The sequence below is a fragment of the Podarcis erhardii genome (genome assembly GCF_964252035.2).
Source record: "Podarcis erhardii genome assembly, chromosome: 12".
Classification (NCBI taxonomy): domain Eukaryota; kingdom Metazoa; phylum Chordata; class Lepidosauria; order Squamata; family Lacertidae; genus Podarcis; species Podarcis erhardii.
The window spans coordinates 5,663,066-5,685,130 of record NC_138513.1 but is presented as its reverse complement, the minus strand read 5'-3'; the positions used below and the strand labels follow the sequence as shown (position 1 = coordinate 5,685,130).

Below are 22,065 nucleotides of genomic sequence, written 5' to 3'. Positions count from 1 at the left end.
ATGCATTAAGGACTTCCCAAATCCATATCACATCATTAAATAGATGCACAAACAGTCAGTGATATTTTCATGCATTTACAGCATAGGACTTAAGGCGCAGGTTTCTGCAAGAGACTTTGTTGTAAGCAACACTACAAATGAACATTTCAAGATTCTGCTGAAGGGCTGAGGAAACTTTTCATCCTGGCAGCTGAATCCAAACTATGCTGGGGGAAAAATGATCCTGGCCAATCCAAGCAATCCAATTCCAATTCAATTGGAAGCTCCTGAGTGGAACCAATCTCAGTGAGGTTTGCATTTGGCCTCAAAGCAGTGAATTACAAGCCCCACTTGCCAATGAACCATCAGGGGTTGCAACCTTGCCTTTACCTGCCGCACACCTGAGCAGGGCTTTGGGAAAAACAGTTGCAGGCCAAATTAGTCCCCCCCCCCCTTTCAGGTTTAATTAGGCCTTTGGGCCGGAAGTTCCCCTCTGCTTTACTTTTGCATTCAGTATCAACACATCAGCAGCATTGAGACCTCAGTTACTGAGTCTTACTTGAATATTTAATGCTTGGACATAAAATAACACTGAAGTTTTACAATTCTATAACAGAATGAACCACCTGTTTTCTACTTGCTATTTGAACACACCTGTCACAAGTTTTGACTCAGGATCTCTTGTAAACAAAAACAAAATGTCTCTCTGGAGCAGCCTACTTTTCTCATGCATCCTGATAATTTTAAGAAGAGCAAAGAACTATGTAATAATAAATATGATGTGTCTAATCACAATATTGGCATTTACATGTCATAAAGCAAAGAGCTCTGTAGTAATCTGTGTCTCAGTCCTAGAAGGACCTTCTTCAGGATTTTTGTTGACTTAGAAGAAGACTCTGATGAAACTCCAGATATGAGTGCTGTACTAAAATATACTACAAATACAAAATATAAATCCAGACACTTTGCACCCAACCGACTAAACCTGACAGTAAACATGCAGCAACCTCTCAAAGCAGAAAGTTGCCACTTCAGCAGCTTTCCTTGTACTGTATCATGATGTTACATGTTTTCTCTTTGACCAACCACCACAAGCAAGAAGATGCATAATGTTGCAACATTATGAGATGAAACAAGTTATATTAGAAAAGAAGGAACGGCAACAAAATGTATTCCTGCTTGCAGCGAGTTGGACTTAGATGACCCTTGTGGTCCCTTCCAACTCTATAATTCTATGATCCTACCACTAAGCCTAAAAAGGAATTATCCTAGATCATGGGTAGGCAACCTAAGACCCGGGGGCCGGATCCAGCCCAATCACCTTCTCAATCCGGCCCGCAGACGATCCGGGAATCATGCGTGTTTTTACATGAGTAGAATGTGTCCTTTTATTTAAAATGCATCTCTGGGTTATTTGTGGGGCAAAGGAATTCGTTTGTGTGTTTTTTTCAAAATATAGCCTGGCCCTCCCACAAGGTCTGAGGGACAGTGGGCGGGCCCCCTGCTGAAAAAGCTTGCTGACCCCTGTCCTAGATCTAACCACCTGGCACAGGGTTTTGAGGCCTCTTGTAGGAGGCAGTGGGAAGGGTGGGGAAATGTCCACTCTAAGATAACAGGAACATAGCAAGTCTTATACAGAGCCAGAAGAATGGCAGACAAAAATAATGGGCTATGCAGAATTGGACAAAATGACAGGAAGGATTCGAAACCTGCGGGACCAGAGATTTATAGAACATTGGAAGAAGTATATGAACTATTTGAAAAGCAATTTATCCAACAAATTATGCTAGCAGGACTACAAGAAGTTTTGTAAGGAGGAATATATGAAGTGCTACAAAGTAGATAAAGAATAAAGATATTGGTTATGAGTTTTAAATGTAACAGGGAAAATAAGAAAGGTATACTAAGAGATTAGATTGGAAAATTTTCAGACAGGACTGATGGAAGTCAAAACAATTGAATAAGATGTAAAAATATGTTTAACTACGGCTGAAAATGGTATGTTAGAAAAACTAATATATATATATATGTATATGTATATATGACGTCTTATACAGAGCCAGACCACTGTTGCAGCTTAGTACTGCCTACTCTGATGGGCAGCAGCTCTCAAGGGTTTCAGACAGATGACATTTCCAGTCATACCTGGAGATGCTGAGGACTGATCTTGGGATCTTCCGCATGCAAAACAGCTGCTCCACCAGTGAACTATGACTCTGCCCCCTAATGCCTGCTGTAACAATGTGATCATTACATAAAACAGAGTAGGCTTTTCACTTCAGAATGCAGATTTAACCTAAACCCGTATTAAGATTTTGCTCTCTGAATGGGAACATTAATACAAAAGTCTGTTTTGCAGGTGCCACAAAGAAATTACAGTGGTACCTCAGGTTAAGTACTTAATTCGTTCCGGAGGTCCGTTCTTAACCTGAAACTGTTCTTAACCTGAAGCACCACTTTAGCTAATGGGGCCTTCTGCTGCCGCCACGCCGCCAGAGCACGATTTCTGTTCTCATCCTGAAGCAAAGTTCTTAACCTGAAGCACTATTTCTGGGTTAGCGGAGTCTGTAACCTGAAGCGTATGTAACCTGAGGTACCACTGTACTTGCCTTTTTCATTGTTGTAACGAGCTGTTCCTTGCCTCTGATGATTAGCAGCGTTAACAATCTCATCCTTGCGTCTTGCTCGGGTAGCACAGATGGCTTCCAAATGACATCTCAAAGTGGCAGATATGTTACCATGGGCAGGATTACCACAAAGCCGTTCCATTTTCCCAACTAAAGTGTGTACCTAAAAATGAAGAATACTTCATTAGGGTTTTTAATACTTAAAAACAATCAGATAGCCAAAATCACGTGACAGCAGCTAGGCACTTCACGCTGAATGTGAGAACGCAGCTAATCTAAATTTAGTAGAAAATAGTTTGGAGGAGAAGCAGTTAAAAGCAATTCAGCCATGAATAGAAGCGACACTCCTCATGAGAAACATAAAACTATGTTGTGAAATTACTGGCAGGCAGGCAGGGAAAGCAGAGGAAGGAAGGAAAACAGTGAAGTGGCCCTTCAGGGTTCAAGCATCCAGCCATCCTCATTTGTATTGTACATTCATTTATATTTCTATCCCACCTCGCCTAAGCTTGAAGGAACACACAAGACACAAAACAGCCACTTTAAACCAGAACCCCAACAGTTCCCAAACTCCTTTTTAAGATGAGTCTTCCAACCCCTTCTAAAGGCCATCACAGTTTTTCTTCCTCTGGAAGGCTGCTGCCCGCCTCAGACTGGGCTAACATAATTTCTCAAAAACGTGACGAAGCAAAGCATCAACTAGATCTGGGGTGAATGTGCTTACTCTCGCCTGCTCTCGGAACTGGTCCACAATCAGACGATCCACTCGGGAAGGCTTGTCGGGAAGCCGGGAGAAGGGAGTGTTATTTGAGCTGGATACCTGCTTCCCTGGGAAGTTTCTGGCCAGATCTGCCTCTGCCTGAAGAGAAAGCCAGATAATTAATGGAATATGTTCCTCTCTATTGCTCTTTCCCATCCTCTCCACCTGTTTGTAGCTGGTGAGAAAAAAAGTAAAAATGCTCCCCAGTTTCCTACCGTCAACCCAAAAAAGCCTACAGACAAAAAAAAAACACACGGGCAGAGAACAACAGGCACTATGCAGTTTAATCATTCTTGGCCATGATGAAATATATGGAATTGGCTGAGATGACTGGCAGAATCCGGGACCAAGGAGAAGAGTCGGTGGAAGAAGATTGGAAAAAAATTAAAGTATATCTTCAAAAATATTGTAAAATTAAGGATTGTTAGAAAGATGTTGGAAAAAGAAAATTATGTGGTTTTGGTAGAAATGATATAAAGGATTAAGTAAAAATGAATTGATGAAATTGATGAAAGAGAGAACGTAAAACTACAATATATTAAAACAAATTATTAAGATAAAAACAAGGTTGGAAGGATTTGCTGAAATAACAATTTGAACTAGAATACAAAAATGGGAGGTGTGAGGAGGTCAAGGAAATAAGTAAAGGAAGAAAGTTATGTAAAGGTTTAATCTGTTCTTTTTCTTTTTTTAAATGATTGTATTTTTGTTGTTGTATTTTTTCTGTATTTTGTATTTTCCTTTTTTCTATTTGTAATCTTCAAAACTCTGAATAAATATTATTTTAAAAAATAATAATAATCATTCTTGGCCATATAAGAAGGCAATTTCAGTCTTGCCCCAGTCCTCCTGGAAACTGGGGATAACGAAGAAGCCATGCAGATTATGTTATCCAAACTTGGAAAAAGATTTGTCAGGCTAGATATAGTCCCCAGTCTTAAGTTTTCCCACCTCTCCACAATGTCACCAGTAATGCTGTTAACATAAAAGCTAATGTCACTATTAACTTCCCCTAGGTTTCACCTTACTAGAGACCACATTACCTTTTTTCGTTCCCTCTCTAGTGCTCTCCACTGTTCATAACAATCTTCTAGATGACTATGAAGCTCATTTGCAGCTCCACTGCGATGCTTTGGAGGTCTGTAGTGGTTAAGAGGTGGTGGAAAGGCAAAGTATTGTGCAGGCAAATCTCCACAGAAGAGTTTGTTAAAGAAAGGACTCAAATAGGGTAGGTCCTCATAGTGAAGGAGGTCAGCAAGTTCAGACAACGGAAATGGCAATGGAGAAAATGCAACATTAGCTGGTGATGAAAATGTGGGAGGATTAAATGGAGGGAAATTAGGCATATGTTTATAACCAGGCATTAATGGGAAGAGAGGTAGGAAAGAAGGATTGATGAAGTCAGACAAATTGCTGCCGTTCTGTTCTTCTGCTCTTCTCAATATATCTGGCTGCGTTTGATTTGGGCTTGCATAGCCTGGGTGTGGAATCCAATTATTTTTAGGTCTTCTCTCATTCTGCCTAGTTCTCTCATCAGTACTGAACTGGCTTTGCTTTTTATGAAAACTATAGTGTTTCGCAGACTCATTTACGGAATGCTTTTGTGACAGCCACCTGGAGGAAGCATTTGTGGATACTTCACCACAGTATCCCTCTCTAGTAGCTAAGGAATCCTTCTGGGCGTGTCCAATAGGGTTAGGTTGCTTCCTATTTTCATTGCAGTTTGAAAACCCTGAGCTGTTAGGAATGTTAGCAGAGATGTCTTTCCCATCTTTTCTTGAAGTCAACATTGGTGCCACCTGTGAATAAGAAGACTGTGCTATAATAGATTGACTGGTGGAAGGTCCACCAGACCGAGTTGAACACCTTGAAGACAACTGAGAACTCATTTGCTTTTGCTTCCCATAAGTTGCAAATGATGTAGCCACCGGATTTAGTATCTTACTATCCAGCCATGTATATCCATTGTAAGATGAATTCATATTCTGTAGTGCTGGCTTAAGAGGCAAGTGATTACAGGATGCTTTCTGATGATGTACGGACATCTTACATTCAGTATTGCCGAAGTCCCCCTCTGTAGTGATGCAACTATGGTTATTTTGTGGGTGGTTTTCCTGCAGTTTTGCGTTCCTTCCTTCTGGAAAGCTATTCTCTTTATTAAGTGGACTGAGAAGGTATGGAGATGAGCAGCTAAACTGTTGAGGGTCATAAGCAGCTGTAAAACCTGTATATCTTATATTCTGCTGGATCATTGGATCCCATATTCCATCAGAGGGAGAAATAGACAATTGAGTGAAATATTTGCTTGATCCTTCTGTGTCATTTTCCCCAAGCACGCCTCTTGTATGGTCAGCTTTCTGGAGTTCCTTAGCAGTATTCGTGCTATCTTTTATTCTAGTATGAGATGAGAAAGTGCTAAAATCAGTATGGCTCTTCCCATTGCCACTGTTTAACTGATTTTTGTTATAATTGGGTACATTCTGATATGCAAGTCCACCTTGGTGATTGATTCCCTTACTCTTAAAAGCCTTGTTTTCTGAATCAGCATTCTTCAAAATCTCATCAGGTGACCGACTGCAAGGATCAGAAGTCACAAGCCAGGATCCTATAACATGGAGATCTTCAAGTTCTTTCTTTAGTAATTCTACAGATGATGTCTTTTGCAAGTTTTCTTCATAAATATTTTGAGTACCAACAAAGTTTGTAGGATCTTCATTTTCCAAGCATTTTGTAGGAAAAAGCCCTGAGAAGTTTTCAGTTTTTTCAAAGTCGGATGACCACACGGGTGGAAATAATCTTGATAGAGAATTCCTGTAACAAACCAACAATTTAGTGCTAAAGACATGTTGTTTCTACAACATAACAGATGAAGCTGCTTTATACATTCAAATCAATGAACCAACTGCCACTGTATTATCTACATTTAACAGGCAAGAGGTATTTTCCAGCCCACTGGTTGAGATCCCTTTTCAAGTGGAAATATCAGAGACTGAACCCCATTTGCCTCCCCCTAACAATCTTTGTTTTCATAAATTCAGAAAAACATGCCATTTATGCTGAAAATGTGAGGATTAATATACTCTTTTGCTGAGCTGAATGTCACCTTATGAGATTTACTATGGTGAAAGAGCAGAACAGCTTGACCTATACAGAAAATCTGGGGGATGAGGTGAAGCAATCTTAGCCTGATATAGAATTGTAGAGTTGGAAGAGACCCATACCCTTTGGGTCATCTAGTCCAACCCCCTGCAATGCAGGAATCCCAACTAAAGCATCCATGACAGATGGCCACCCAACCTCTGCTTAAAACCTCCAAGAAGCAGAGTCCACAACCTCCATAGGGAGACCATTCCACTGTCAAACACCTCTGACTGTCAGAAAGTTCTTGCTGATGTTTAGTCGGAATCTGCTTTCTTGTAACTTGAAGCCTTTGGTTTGAGTCCCACCCTCCAGAGCATATATGCTTAGATTACCTAGGAGACCTTTCCTGCCAGCTAAGGCCAACTGCAGAACCAGAACCGCTTCGAGAAGGAGCCACCTGAGACGCCGGTATTACAGCCACCAGCCCATAGGGGCCCCTCATTCACTGTAGAGGAGCATGAGGTGAGACAGGTATTGAGGATGGTGAATCCGAGGAAGGCTGCTGGACCTGATGGCATCACGGGAAAGGTGTTGAAGGGCTGTGCGGATCAGCTGGCGAGGGTCTTTACTAAGATCTTCAACAAGTCCTTACACCAGTCTATTGTCCCACCCTGCCTGAAGTCGTCAACTATTGTTCCTCTGCCTAAAAAATCCACAATCAGTAGTCTGAACGACTACAGACCAGTTGCACTGACTCCAATCATCATGAAGTGTTTTGAGAAACTGGTGCGCCGTCACATTATTTCCTGTCTTCCATCAACTTTTGACAACTACCAGTTTGCATACAGGGCAAATAGATCCACGGAAGACGCTATCACTACCACTCTCCATGCTGCTCTGTTCCATCTGGAGCAGCCGGGGAGTTATGTGAGGCTGCTGTTTGTGGATTTTAGCTCTGCTTTTAACACTATCCTCCCCCATAGACTGGTGTCCAAGCTAGAGGCGATTGGACTCTCCAACTCCACCTGTCTCTGGGTTTTGGACTTTTTGTCAGAACGTTCTCAGAGGGTTAGAGTAGGGTCACATATGTCCACAGCCCTTAGCCTTAACACCGGCTCACCACAGGGTTGTGTGTTGAGTCCCCTGCTCTATACTCTCTATACGTATGATTGTACAGCCATTTATTCCAGCAACAAAATCATCAAGTTTGCTGATGACACTACGGTGGTGGGGCTCATTTCAGGAGGGGATGAGTCCGCCTATCGGGACGAGGTGGAGCGGCTTTGTGCTTGGTGTGGAGAGAACAATCTGGCTCTTAATACGGCTAAGACCAAGGAATTGGTGGTGGATTACAGGAAAAAAAAGGCGGACATTCAGCCCTTGTATATCAACGGGGAACGGGTGGAGAGGGTGGCGGAATTCAGGTTTTTGGGAGTGACTATTGATCAGGGCATGACTTGGAGCGCAAATACCACTGCTCTGGTGAAGAAGGCCCAGCAGAGAATTTATTTCCTCAGACTTTTAAAGAAGAACAATCTGAGTGAGAGACTGCTGGTGTCCTTCTACCGAGGCTCCATAGAGAGCATTCTCACATACTGTATTTGTGCCTGGTTCTCCAGCTGTACAGCTAGGAAGAGGAAGGTGCTCCAGAAGGTCATAACCACAGCCCAAAGGATTATTGGTCATCCCCTCCCATCTTTGGAAGAACTGTACGGTTCCCGTTGTCTTAGGAAAGCAAACAATATCCTGCAGGATGCATCTCACCCGGGACACAGTCTGTTTGTACTACTGCCTTCTGGCAGGAGATACAGAAACATCAAGTCAAGGACAAATAGACTGAAAAATAGTTTCTATCCAAGAGCTGTGGCCTTCTTAAATGCAGTAACTCGATAGTGTGACCTGGGAGTTTGATGGGTGTGGGTGTGGGTGTGGCTGGAATGTGGTTTGTTTGGTTGTTGTTGTTTTGCTTTTGTTGTTTTTAAGGGATGGCATCCAATTTCGTTGCACTTGTGCAATGTTGCACTTGTGTAATGACAATAAAGAATCTATCTATCTATCTATCTATCTATCTATCTATCTATCTATCTATCTTTCCTGCCAGCTAAGGCCAACTGCAGAACCAGGGGAGATTATTATTATTTTTGTAATCATGGCTGAACAAGGAAGGGTTAAATCGCCACTCCCCAAAAGCTAGTTTGATTAAAATTACCCTCTGTGCCTTATATTACATTTTTTAAACCCTGTTGTGTGTTGTTGCTAACAACTAACTCTGACCCTTAGAAGCAGACCAAATAGGCTGATTTTAGAGGAATGTTATTAGATATTCTACAGGGTATTAATTGTTTTATTAGGAATAGCAGGCCATAGAGGGCTGCCCTATGTGATCAGTGAAATATTTCTTTTTTTTCCTTTCTTTTTTGAGCTCTGAAGGAATCTCACTCCTAGTTCTGAACTAGTTAGCATTTTAAGTGCCATCTGCTGGTAGAGATAGGTATTTGTTTACCAGTTTAGACTGCTACAGCAAAAGAAAGAACCATTTAAACAAGTCCAACCTGCTTCTTTTCCTACAATTGTCTAGACTGAATAAGGCTCTCGCTGCCATCCTTGAATGCTATTGAATTCAATCTGATACAGTGGTGCCCCGCAAGACGAATGCCTCGCAAGACTGAAAACCCGCTAGACGAAAGGGTTTTCCGTTTTGGAGGTGCTTCGCAAAACAAATTTCCTATGGGCTTGCTTCGCAAGACGAAAATGTCTTGCGAGTTCCTGCGTTTTTTTTCATCCTCCCCCCCCCCTTTTTCTAAGCCGCTTATCCGCTTATCCGATAAGCTGCTAAGCCGCTAATAGCGCTAATCCGCTAAGCAGTCAATGGGCTTGCTTTGCAAGACGAAAAAACCGCTAGACGAAGAGACTCGCAGAACGGATTCTTTTTATCTTGCGAGGCACCACTGTATTCTGAAGGACTCCTCTAGACAACTTGTTTAGCAAGGCAAAGAGGGGGGTCTTATCAGATGGGCAGCCCAGGACCTCCATACACACTGCCCAGGCTTGTGTCCAGGGGAGGTCTCTTCAGACAGATGGATGCCAACCTCCTGGTCTGCTCACACCCAACTTACAGAGAATTTAGACTACATCTGGGCTTCATTGAGCATTTGTTCTGATTTGTCTGTGACACTATATGACAAAGAGCATTCATCCAGATTTGCTTGCAAGGTGTTTACATGTCTTCCCATTAACCATCTATTAATCTACTTTTCAAACCAGTTTCCCATCACTTTATAAACAGCAAAAGTCTGGCCTTTTTAAAGTGGATTGCTTGTGCTACGTCAACAGAGCCTTTAATTCATTTTGATTGTGCAAACTTAGGGCTTGTTCACACTTCTGCTTGTCCAGCCACTTTCCCCTAGGAAAACCTGCTGCTTATTGTTGAATCAGAACGTACATCGGTCATTTTCCCTTTGGCTTGATGTTTGTTCTGATTCAGTGGTAAACTGCAGGTTTTCCCAGGGAAAGTGTCAGGGCAAATGAAAAAATGCTCTGAAAGCACGGGACAAATGAAAAACCTCTTGGATCCATGGAACAAGAAGAGGGGACAAGCCCTTAAAGTTTTGATATGTCCTTGAATTCCTTCCGCTAAAGACTTAAATGTGCTTAGGATCAAGAGTTAGCAAAGGTAAGGAGAGAACAGTTTTTGTGAAGCTTATAGGCGACCTTAAAATAGATATTTAAATAAATAGTCATCAGCTTACCAGCCTGTAACAGGTTCTTGCTTGTTTGGCTCCTCTAAGATGCTTGTCACTAAGCCAAACATATCAGGGCCATTGCCAGAATAAGATAAATTTACCTGTGTTCTGAAAAGAGAGATATTTGAGTATCACCTGTACCAAGAATCTAAGAAGAATGAGCCTTCTAAATGAAGTACCTTTAGTTTAGAGTTTTTTTCAGAGCAATATTTTCATGTTACTGAACAGTTCCGTATGCCACCTCAACCTTGGTGGAGGCAACATAAAATAAATAAGGTAAGCAGAATAAATACCGTAATTAATAAAAGCATTTGGGAAACTGAGTATAAATATTTACTGAAATTAATAAGCACCTCAGATATGAAAAAAGCTCAAGTATTACCCTACTTGGCCTTATCAAGAAGATCAGAAAGCCACTAATGCATGGGAAATAAGAAACACTGTGTGTAGCAATGAGGTAATAGGATGAGATATAAGAATGTAACTAAAACAGGACAAGTTAACTGTCTTCCATTGTATCTTCCCACCACTTTTAAAGCAGGAGAGAACAACATGACCAAATAAAGAATCTTGTTCTGTTTTTAATCTTATACATACTAATCCCAGCATAATCACACTCCCAAATGACATGAACGAAGAAAGGGTATGTGCAGAAATTCTAAGCCAAACAAGCCATAGAGTAATCTTGATTTTAGAAAATGCATAGAAATGGAAAGAAGCGAAAGAAAACCAGACCAAAATCAGCAAATTAGAGCTTGCAATCATTTCATAAGCAAACAAGCTGAAGTCAGACATGGTGAAGTAAATTCAGCACCAGTTTGACAGCAGAGCTTTGGAGCAAGAGACAAAATGCAGATATTACAGAAAATATCAGTAAATGAAAAAAGACAGAAAAGGAAGCAACAGTGAGCATTGTGCATAGTGTACTATGAAGACTCACAATCTGGTAAAATTAAAATGAACTCTCTTCTTAACCTGGCTTCTCTGCAACTTATTACTTCATTAGGCAAAAAGCCAATATAAAGGTAAAGGGACCCCTGACCATTAGGTCCAGTTGTGACCGACTCTGGGGTTGCGGTGCTCCTCTCGCTTTACTGGCCGAGGGAGCCGGCATACAGGGAGCTGGTCATGTGGCCAGCATGACTAAGCTGCTTCTGGCGAACCAGAGCAGCGCATGGAAACGCCATTTACCTTCCCGCCGGAGCGGTACCTATTTATCTACTTGCACTTTGATGTGCTTTCAAACTGCTAGGTGGGCAGGAGCAGGGACCGAGCAACAGGAGCTCACCCCATTGCGAGGATTCGAACCGCCAACCTTCTGATTGGCAAGTCCTAGGCTCTGTGGTTTAACCCACAGTCCCACCCGCGTCCCAAAAGCCAATATAGCTCCTGCTAATTGCTTCAATATGGCATTTTAACAATGTCACCAAGCAATATTAAAACTGGGATACAAACATCAAGCAAGGAGACTTGATTCATCAGAACAGCACATGGAAATAGGTAACTTCACTGTATCACTTATATCAAAATATTGCTCACAGCAAACTTATGAGACATGCAACTACTACAAAAGGGGGAGAAATCTAAATATAAGGGATTAGTTCTGAAAATTGAGAGGATATGTTTCCTAAGTCACTCTACTTACTGCATTAATCTGTATCGTCATGCACTGTCTGAATTACAACTGCAGCTAAGTTGTGTGGGATGTAAACACAGGAGCAGTCAATGACAACATTCCTAGAGTGTACATGTTAGAACATGGGGAGGGATGTCTGTCCAGCAAGCAGGTAAACTTCCTGGGGACGGACTTCCTCCGCATGTGACCAGAGGTGGGTGTGGCCTCACCTGTGCAGGTAATGATAAAAGCACAGGGCAGGCAGCCATTCTCTCTCTTGCCTCTTGCCTCTTGCCTCTTGCCTCTCTGCCATCTTCATCTTCTGAAGGAGCAACATGCCCTCTTGGCTCCCAGCCAAGAGAGGACAGTACTATCTTGCTACAAGATAGATTCTAACTGCATGTAACCTTTTTAAGCCTGCCTACCTTCTGGGATCATATTGTGAACAGAACGTGAGTAAACTCTTTTATACTTTTATAAAGACTGTGTCGTGTCTTGTATTTTAAGAGGGAACAAAGGGGAAATTACCAGAGTAATTATTATAGAGGTTCTAGCGAACCTGTGCAAGCGTTACCGTTGCGAACTTAAAAAGGGAATGTCTATAAACTCTGCTGATATTTTGGGAACTTGTTAGCACAAGTTGGATAAGGATATAATTAGTCAATATATCCTCTCCTGCACCCCAGAACATTCCCACAAAGGGTTATGGGCCCAGTATTGCATATTTCTGCGTATTTTTGAAGGATTGCGTTGGATTGTGATTTTGAGTTGAGTAGTATTTTTCTGAGTTAACTTCCTGGTAAGCACATGGTCCTTTGTTCCATTGTGCAGTGGGGATTAAGCACCCCCCCTTCCCTCAGAGTTCACAGTGACCCAAGGCAGTGAAGAATTGTTTTGAATTTTGAGATTTTTGAGATTTTGATTTTAAAATTTTGAGAAATTTTGAAATTTTGAAGAATTTTCAAATTTTTGGATTTTAAGATGGCTAGAGCAGCTTTTGATAGTGATGCAAAGCTAGGAATGCCTGTGCTGAATGAACACAATTTCATACACTGGAAGCAGCGCTTGATAGCATGTTTAGATTATAAGCACATTTTGGAAGCTTTAAACCCTCAACCTATGGGATCGTCTGAGGAAGCTTTAGCCAAGATAAGTGCTTGGAAATGCATGAACAGCGAAGCTAGACACATAATTTTGAGTGGACTTCGTGATGAGCAGCTATCATTAATAAATAGTACAGATGATGCATCTCAAATCTTAAGAGATATTGAGCGCGTGTATGGAGAATCTAGCATAAACTGCTTCAGAAACTTGGTGTGTAAATTAACCAGAGTGAGGATGAATTCAAAAGAGGAATTCACAGAGCACATCAACAAGTTTACTGAGATTATTCAAAGAATTGATTTGACTCCCAAAGCTTTTGATGAAGATACAAAGATAGCATTTTTGTTATCATCACTTGGACCACGCTTTAGCGCATTTGTAAGTTTGATGGATCATAGACAAGGTCTGACTTTTAAAGACTTGATTGGTTATTTAAAAGAAGAATGCAGAGATAGAGCTGAATCTCCAGTGAGAAATGCTAGAAGCAAAGACAGTAGTTATGCATCTAGGCAATTTACAAAGTCCAAAGAGATGCCTAAGAAAGTGATTTGTTTCAATTGTAACAAAGAAGGACACATTGCAAAGAATTGCAAGGCTCCTAAAGCCAAGAAACCCCACCCCTTTCAGCCAAAAGGGGAAAAGAAGGGGAAATGTGAATGCACATGGCTACTGCAAAAAAGGAATTTAGCTGTCCAGAATCGTGAAAATAGACGTAATAAATGGATAATTGATTCAGGTGCCAGCTCACATTTTTCATATAAAAAGGACTATTTTAATGAGATAAATGATGAAGAAGGATCTGAAATTGAGATTGCAGATGGCAACATTGTTAAAGCAAAAGGTGCAGGTTCCATGAGTCTGAAATGCAATATAAACAATGAATGCATTGAGAACACAATCTCTAGAGTTTTGTATGTTCCAGAGCTGAGCTGCAATTTAATCAGCGTGTCCACTTTGGACAAGAAAGGTTTCCAGATCACATTTGGAAATGGAGAATGTAAAGTGACTAGAAATGGCAAAGTGTTTGCTCAAGCAAAGCTAATCAATGGTGTATATGAGCTTGATGTTTCAGAGAATCAGTCTGCAAAAGTGGCACATTCCAGCCAGAAGGATGAAGCAGATCTGGACCTATGGCACAGAAGGCTTGGACATAGAGACACCAACGTCATTCTGGATCTACAGAAAAGAGATCTTGTAAGAGGTTTGCAGGTAAAGCAGAGCAACAAAGCTCCAGCAAAGTGCATAAGCTGTATTACTGAGAAGGCTGTAAAACCTTCATTTCCACGTTGTGCAGAACAAAGAAGCAACAAAGTGCTTGACATAGTGCACACTGACATATGTGGACCCATGAGTGTTCCCTCACTGGGAAAGAATAGATATATTTTAATATTTCTGGATGACTTTTCAAGATTTTGTGTTGTGTATTTCCTCAAAGAGAAGAGTGAGACAGTGGACAAGCTCCAGGAATACATTGCCATGGTCAAGAATAAATTCCAAAGAGCTCCAGCTGTGCTAATGAGCGACAATGGAGGTGAGTACTGCTCAAATGAAATGCAGGCTCTCCTGGCCAAGGAAGGAATTGCACATGTAACCACAATTCCTTACACACCACAGCAGAATGCCATAGCTGAGAGAAAGTTTAGGTCCATTATGGACATGACAAGGTGCATGCTAAAGGATGCATGTTTGCCACAGAAGCTGTGGGCCGAAGGAGTGTACACGTCGGTCTATTTGCAGAATAGACTGCCAACTAAAGGTGCAGAGCGCACACCATTTGAACTTTGGCATGGGAAAGCTCCCAATCTGTCACACATACGTGTGTTTGGAAGTCCGTGTTACTTCCACGTGCCCAAGGAACACAGACACAAGCTTGACTCCAGGGCAAAAGCAGGTATCCTTGTGGGATACGCCTCTGGAGGCAAAGGATATAGAATTATGGACTTACAAACTGGTAAGACAAATGCATACCATGCGGTTTATTTTGATGAATATGGAAAAGTAGACACTAAGAACACTGTTGTGGATTCTTCTGATGAGTCAGAAAGGACTCAAGAATTTGTATATTTCCCTTTTGAGACCCCACAAAGTAATAATCTGCCTTCAAGTGTTACAGCGCCCCCTACAGGCGACACACCAGAAGACGCAGAGGACCAGAACCCTGGCGGCACCAGAGACGAAGATGAGGACTCAGATGGGGACATGCCTGCGTTGGAGGAGGATGAGGAAGCTGATGCGGTCGCAGAACCAGAGGTCAGGCGCTCGTCCAGAACCAACAAAGGTGTCCCACCATTACGGTTGTCCTACTTTGCAGGGTCGGCGTTTCCACAAGAACCTTCCACTTGGGAAGAGATACAGGAGATGCCAGCTGCAGAAGCCAGTCTCTGGAGGAAGGCCGCGCAGGAGGAGATGGATGCACTGCATCAGAACAAGACCTGGACACTCACTGAGCTGCCTCCCGGTAAGAAGGCCATTGGCAGTAAATGGGTTTTCAAGGTTAAGAAGGGGTCAGAAGGAGAAGTGCAGCGCTACAAAGCTAGACTTGTAGCACAGGGATTTTCACAGCGTTTTGGTGAAGATTATGATGAAGTTTTTGCACCAACTGTGAGGTACAGCAGCGTAAGAATGCTTTTAAGCATTGCAGCCTCCAAGAAAATGAGAGTGAAACACATAGACATTGCTACCGCTTTTCTACACGGGCAGATTTCTGAAGAAATCTATATGAAACAGCCCAAAGGTTTTGTGAAACCACATGAGGCACATTTAGTGTGCAAACTGCAGAAAGGACTTTATGGACTTAAACAGGCTGCTAGAGCCTGGAACCAGAAGTTGCATAAAATGCTGACGCAACTTGGGTACAAGCAAGGCGACGCTGACAAGTGCTTGTACAGTAAGTCAAATAATGGACAATTCTCATATATCTTAGCATTTGTTGATGACCTGATTATTGCCACAGCAAGTGAGAAAGACTATACACAGATAGTAAAACACCTTAGCAAAGAGGTGGAGGTCAAGGAGCTAGGAGATGTCCAGTACTACCTCGGGATCCAGGTGGAAAGAGAAGAGGACGGCTCATTTCTTCTCAGCCAAAGACAGAAGATCCACGAGCTGATTGAGCACATGCAGATGCAAGACGCACATCCAGTTGCTACACCGATGGCTACTGACTTCCTGAAGAATCAGCAGGATTCGAAGCAGTTGCCAGACAACAATGACTACAGGTCGGCGATTGGTAAACTTTTGTATTTAGTTACCACATGTAGACCTGACTTAGCAAATGCTGTGGGGATTCTTAGCAGAAAAGTGAATTCTCCCACTGAGCATGATTGGGCAGGTGTAAAGAGGGTGGTGCGATATTTGAAGGGTACCATGAATTGTAAATTAAGGTTACCAGCCGTCAGAGACCCTAAGTTGGTTGGGTATACTGATGCGGATTGGGCTGGGGATAATGCTGATTATAAATCAACAAGTGGTCATGTTTTCATGTTTGGTGATGGACCTGTTTCATGGGGCAGTTATAAACAGAGCTGTGTAGCATTATCTTCCACAGAATCAGAATACGTTGCAGCAACAGAAGCCTGCAGAGAGATCGCCTGGCTTGATCAACTCATAAAGGACTTTGGGTTGGTGAGAAAAGGGCCTGTCAGCTTGCTAGAGGACAATCAAAGTTGCCTGAAGCTGACGCAGAGTGAGAAGTTCCTGGCCAGAACAAAACACATTGGGGTTAAGTACCACTACATACGCCAGATGATCCAGGATGGACTTGTGGAACTATCCTACTGCAGCACCCAAGAGATGACTGCTGACATCCTGACGAAACCCCTACCAAGAGAGAGTTTCCAGAATCTACGTGTCAAGCTGGGACTCTGGGTGGTTGAATAAAGTTGTTTATGTTTTGTATAATGTTGTATTGCCTGAGAAGGGGTATGTGGGATGTAAACACAGGAGCAGTCAATGACAACATTCCTAGAGTGTACATGTTAGAACATGGGGAGGGATGTCTGTCCAGCAAGCAGGTAAACTTCCTGGGGACGGACTTCCTCCGCATGTGACCAGAGGTGGGTGTGGCCTCACCTGTGCAGGTAATGATAAAAGCACAGGGCAGGCAGCCATTCTCTCTCTTGCCTCTTGCCTCTTGCCTCTTGCCTCTCTGCCATCTTCATCTTCTGAAGGAGCAACATGCCCTCTTGGCTCCCAGCCAAGAGAGGACAGTACTATCTTGCTACAAGATAGATTCTAACTGCATGTAACCTTTTTAAGCCTGCCTACCTTCTGGGATCATATTGTGAACAGAACGTGAGTAAACTCTTTTATACTTTTATAAAGACTGTGTCGTGTCTTGTATTTTAAGAGGGAACAAAGGGGAAATTACCAGAGTAATTATTATAGAGGTTCTAGCGAACCTGTGCAAGCGTTACCGTTGCGAACTTAAAAAGGGAATGTCTATAAACTCTGCTGATATTTTGGGAACTTGTTAGCACAAGTTGGATAAGGATATAATTAGTCAATATATCCTCTCCTGCACCCCAGAACATTCCCACAAGTTGGACATACATTACAGGAGTTTTATTCTGTAACAATATCTTCACTGAAAACAATTAAGTAATGTTAAGGAAGAGTACTATATAAAACTTTGCTGAAAGGTGTACCCAGTAGTGTAAAAAGGCAGGGGAAGTGTGGGGGTGTACCCAGGGCTCATCCATACTTCTTGTCCCACTCCTTTCCCTCAGGGAAAACCACTCTTTAGAAGCTCAATTGGAGCAAACAGCAATTTGAGATTTTCCTGGGAAAGGAGCAGGGCAAGGGGGAAACTGCTCAGATCAGTGTTTTCTAGGCACAGGACAAGCACAAGTGTGGACCAGCCCTCTATCCATTCATTTGTAGATTTCTAGAAAGAACCACAAGGTGGCAATCACTTCATACCTTTTTTTGGTGCAGCCATGTAATGGGGCAATAGCGTTGGCATCATCTCCACATGTTGACCAGCTACTGTAAAACTGGGGAGACTCCACAGTGGACGGTGTGTTAGTTATTCCTCCAAACAAAGGAGAGAAGAGCTGTGTGTCCATTTCTTGCTTAGTGCGGTTTACCTGAGTTGAAATTCAAGAGGGAGACATTTTAAGGGGAAAGAGCTTTTTACAGACCAAATGACCAGACAAGCTCACTTTATTGCTTTCCCTTTTGATATTAGAAAATGAAACAAAAGAAAATTATTCTTGTCATTACTGTTTTACAATAATGAAGCATGGGGGAAAGGTACAAGTACTGGCAGTTATGACATGCAATGCCTTGCTTTAGATGTGTACTCACAGATCAACATACTCACGCCACATTTTGGTAAAGCATGTATGTTCCTACAGAACTATTAACTGCATATATGGCAGTCTTCTGAGCAACAGCAGAAAGAAAGTAATAGAGCACAAATGAGACCTAGAGGAATACTATATTCACCAGTGGGCACTGGGAGAGTGTCAGGTAAACACAGCCCTCCCTCCCAAGACAAAATTTAAGATTAGTACTGCATTCTCTACACAGCTACCGTTGTTCAAGAGAGTGCGACTTACTTTGGTAGTATTCATACATGCTTAAAAGGGGAAACATGTAATGCTGTCCCCCGCCTTACCCTATTGTCAGAGAATACAGAGCACTCTGTGCAAACTACAATAAATAACCAGTTGGTAAACAGGACTGCATTTATGCTTCATGTAAAACGTTCAGCAGAGTTAAGATGTTGAATTGCATGGAATGAAGCAAACTAACATTTATTTGATTTTTGCCTAGAAGGACTTCTTACTGTTCAGGGAGAGCCTGCAAAATGCATTTGGGCACCAGAAGGGAACCTCCAGGCTGCAGGCCTAATTAGGCTTTCCCAATGTGGTTTTTTAAAAAAACACTCTCACCTGTTGATTACCTGACATCAGGCACTAGACTGGTGAATCTGTGGCACTAAACTACAATAGAATTAGGAGCACACTTTAAGTTCACTCCCAAGTCTTCCTTTTTCTGCTGCCCCCGCCTCCAAGACAGAAAAAGGTGGCAAACTCAAAAAAACAATGGATTCAAGCTGAAGGAAATAATCAGGAAAGAACTTGGTGCATTCCCGATTCATTTTCAGTTGCTGCCAGTGAAGCCGAGTCATCAAACACCCATCCTATGGCACCAAGTGAACAACAGGTGAGTGGTCCTGCTCACTTGTCAAGCTGGAATGCAGAGTGAGCCAGTTCCAGACCTGGCCCACCAGCTGAATCCAACCCCACACCTCTGAATTAGAGTGAAAATAAAAATATACCCTAAGAATTAATAAATAGGGCCTGCAACTAAAAGTTGCAGCCTACCCCATTTTCCTAAAGAAGGGTGTTCCTCTTCAGAATTCCAGGTGTCCAAGAACAGTAGCCTTGTAGTTAGGTCTGAGGGTGCTGGAGGGGCAAGGCATTTCCTCTGCTACACTACGTACCGTATTTTTTGCTCTATAAGTCTCACTTTTTCCCTCCTAAAAAGTAAGGGGAAATGTGTGTGCGTCTTATGGAGCGAATGCAGGCTGCGCAGCTATCCCAGAAGCCAGAACAGCAAGAGGGATTGCTGCTTTCACTGAGCAGCGATCCCTCTTGCTGTTCTGGCTTCTGAGATTCAGAATGTTTTTTTTCTTGTTTTCCTCCTCCAAAAACTAGGTGCGTCTTGTGGTCTGGTGCGTCTTATAGAGCGAAAAATACGGTAATTTCAGGGGGCTCAGGTTTAGCTGCGAACACTGTACTTGAGGAGTTTCCTTGCTTGGCTTTCATGTTAGGCATGAATGATTTGACTTCCTCAGTGGCCAGCACACCCAGTGGGTGGCATAGGACAGAGAGAATAATCAGTTCCTCTTTAGTCAGCCTACTGCATTTCACTGCTGGCTCCTTCGGGATCCGACATGGAAACAAAGCAGACTGGTGGAGGAAGAGGGACATAATGGCCTGTGCCTCTTCCACCAACCTCTTTACTTGCCTGCATGAATTCCTTGTTGCCGCCAATGAACAGGCAACTGATTAAGCACAAGGCTGATTCGCAAACCTATATACCTAGCAAGTCATCAGAGCATGTCTATACTACCACACTCTTCCGGGATAGTCCTGCTTCATTTCTGAACTGCTACACACATAGACACAACACACCCTGCATTTGCCAGGAGGGCGAATGATTCCTAATAAAATTCTATTTGCTGTGGACTCACCTGTGGCTCATAATGACTGAATGTGGTGCTTTGCCTAACCATATCCTCATTTTCAGTGTGCAGATTCTTGTTTCTAAAATGAGTAGCATTTCCAAACAGACAGAGTTTTGAAGTCTTAACCACAGGTCTCACCTGTTCAAAAACAATCCAGCATTACACTTAATAGTAGCTTGCAAAACATTTAATAAAGCTAAACATTATTAAAAGTGAAGTGGCATTCTCCCCGATATTTTGATGAAAAAATCTGCAAAAGTTGAAACAAAAAATGAGAAAACATTCAATATACTATTGTCCTCCTTTCTAAGGCTCAGTTGCTTTCCAACCCAGTAAGAAACATTCCTTGACAGGTACAAATACTTGCTGCTAAATGTGCACCTTGAATTCCAAAACAATCTGTGAAATGCTGTACTAAAGTCTGCAGACTAGCAGATTAAAGACTAAATTATGTGTGATGCCTGGCTGTGTGGAGCTTGTCCCAGCTGTTGTACTTTTTACACACACACAATGCGATTGCATAGGCTACAAATCAAAGTGCAGAGCCAACATGTCTTAAACCCCTTCCCTTCGTGCTGTTTTGGGGACTAAAACCGAAGCCTTCCGTTTCCCTTTTGCCCTGCAGGAGAAACAATATGGCTACCTTCATTTTCCCAATACAGCAACACAAAGCAGCTGGAGTGGTGCAAGATACATAACTTTGGATCTTACCAATGGTAAGTCATCTATTTCTTCTACCTTTTTTCAAATTTATATCACTTATCTACTTCAATTCAACTCTCTTCTTTTATTATATTGTTAGCTTCATATTTATATATTTTCCTAGTGGCAATGCCTCTACTTGCATCGTTCACTGACATCTACATACCCACCCACCGACCTCTTAAACTTCACCAAGCCCTGTTCCCCTTACAGCTCACCCCCTGCCCCCTCCTATCACAGCTCACCAAACCACCACTCCCTCTATTTACACTGAAGTAGCTTGCCTGACTTGCCACTTCTTTCCTCTTCACCCTCTGCTGCTGAAGGTTTCTTTTATTCTTTCTTTTTTTGAGGGAGGGAGCTATCACTGAGCTGCAGTTCGCAATCTCAGCTGTCTATGGCTAAGCAAACTGCAGTGTGACAATATCCTTATGCAAATCTCAGAATATATTGTTCCGCACAACCCTAATCTCCAAGCGATTCCAGGGGTTCCAGGCTCCTACCCAAGGTTTGGTTTACTTGGAATGAGGAACAGCAGACTGTGGTGTTTTTAGGCTGTATGGCTTACAATCTGAGTCTACGATGCAGGGGCTCACAGCATTAACATCCCAGAAGATCTTGCTTCTCCCATAGTCACAGTCTTGGAATCAAGCAGACATCAAACACGAGTCTCATTTTCTGGCTTCTGCCAGTAGCCTGTTTCTAGCCCAGCTCTCACACACTCAACTCTGGCTCTTGTCCTTCTACTCTCCAGGTGAGCGAGGGGGACCCTCTGACACAAAACTACATCCTTTGTAAATGTATTTTAAATCTTTTGTTGGAAGCCGCCCAGAGTGGCTGGGGAAACCCAGACAGATGGGCAGGGGAGAACTGATAAATCATTATTATTATTTCTTTGTTATTCTAAGGACCATACTTAGGTGGTAACTAGATGTTGCTATTATCTATTATCTATATAGGAACACCATCTCTTTGACCAGGAAGCCTCTTGACATGGCCTAAAAGGGCCTGTATCTGCTGCTAAGTGAGAGAGACAGATTGGGGATGCACAGGCCAGGTTTTAAAACTTCTATTACTTTCCTGTATTAGCAAACTGTAACCTTTCTCTCCACACCCCACTAAGGCAGACAGAAAATTTTCTGCTTCCAAATACGAGTTTTGTGGATGGGTATAATGGTAGTCAAACTGGGCACTTTTGAAATCATACAGGAACCATGGGTGCCTATATAATAAATATAAATGCAAAATTATTTGGG

General features: G+C 42.3%; 1 protein-coding gene and 1 pseudogene across 3 annotated transcripts in view; one reads left to right on the top strand and one right to left on the bottom strand.

Annotated features, from left to right (window-relative positions):
• Nucleotides 1-22,065, top strand: part of LOC309325987 (7-alpha-hydroxycholest-4-en-3-one 12-alpha-hydroxylase pseudogene) — a 354,547-nt pseudogene that overhangs the window by 300,004 nt on the left and 32,478 nt on the right. The gene's annotated exons all lie outside the window — the stretch shown is intronic.
• Nucleotides 1-22,065, bottom strand: part of LOC309325893 (meiosis-specific coiled-coil domain-containing protein MEIOC-like) — a 33,042-nt gene that overhangs the window by 6,003 nt on the left and 4,974 nt on the right. The window contains 6 exon segments of the mRNA XM_081834235.1: nt 2,589-2,769; nt 3,331-3,465; nt 4,410-6,177; nt 10,197-10,298; nt 17,830-17,996; nt 20,114-20,245. Of these exon segments, the coding sequence (XP_081690361.1) occupies nt 2,589-2,769; nt 3,331-3,465; nt 4,410-6,177; nt 10,197-10,298; nt 17,830-17,996; nt 20,114-20,245 (2,485 nt within the window).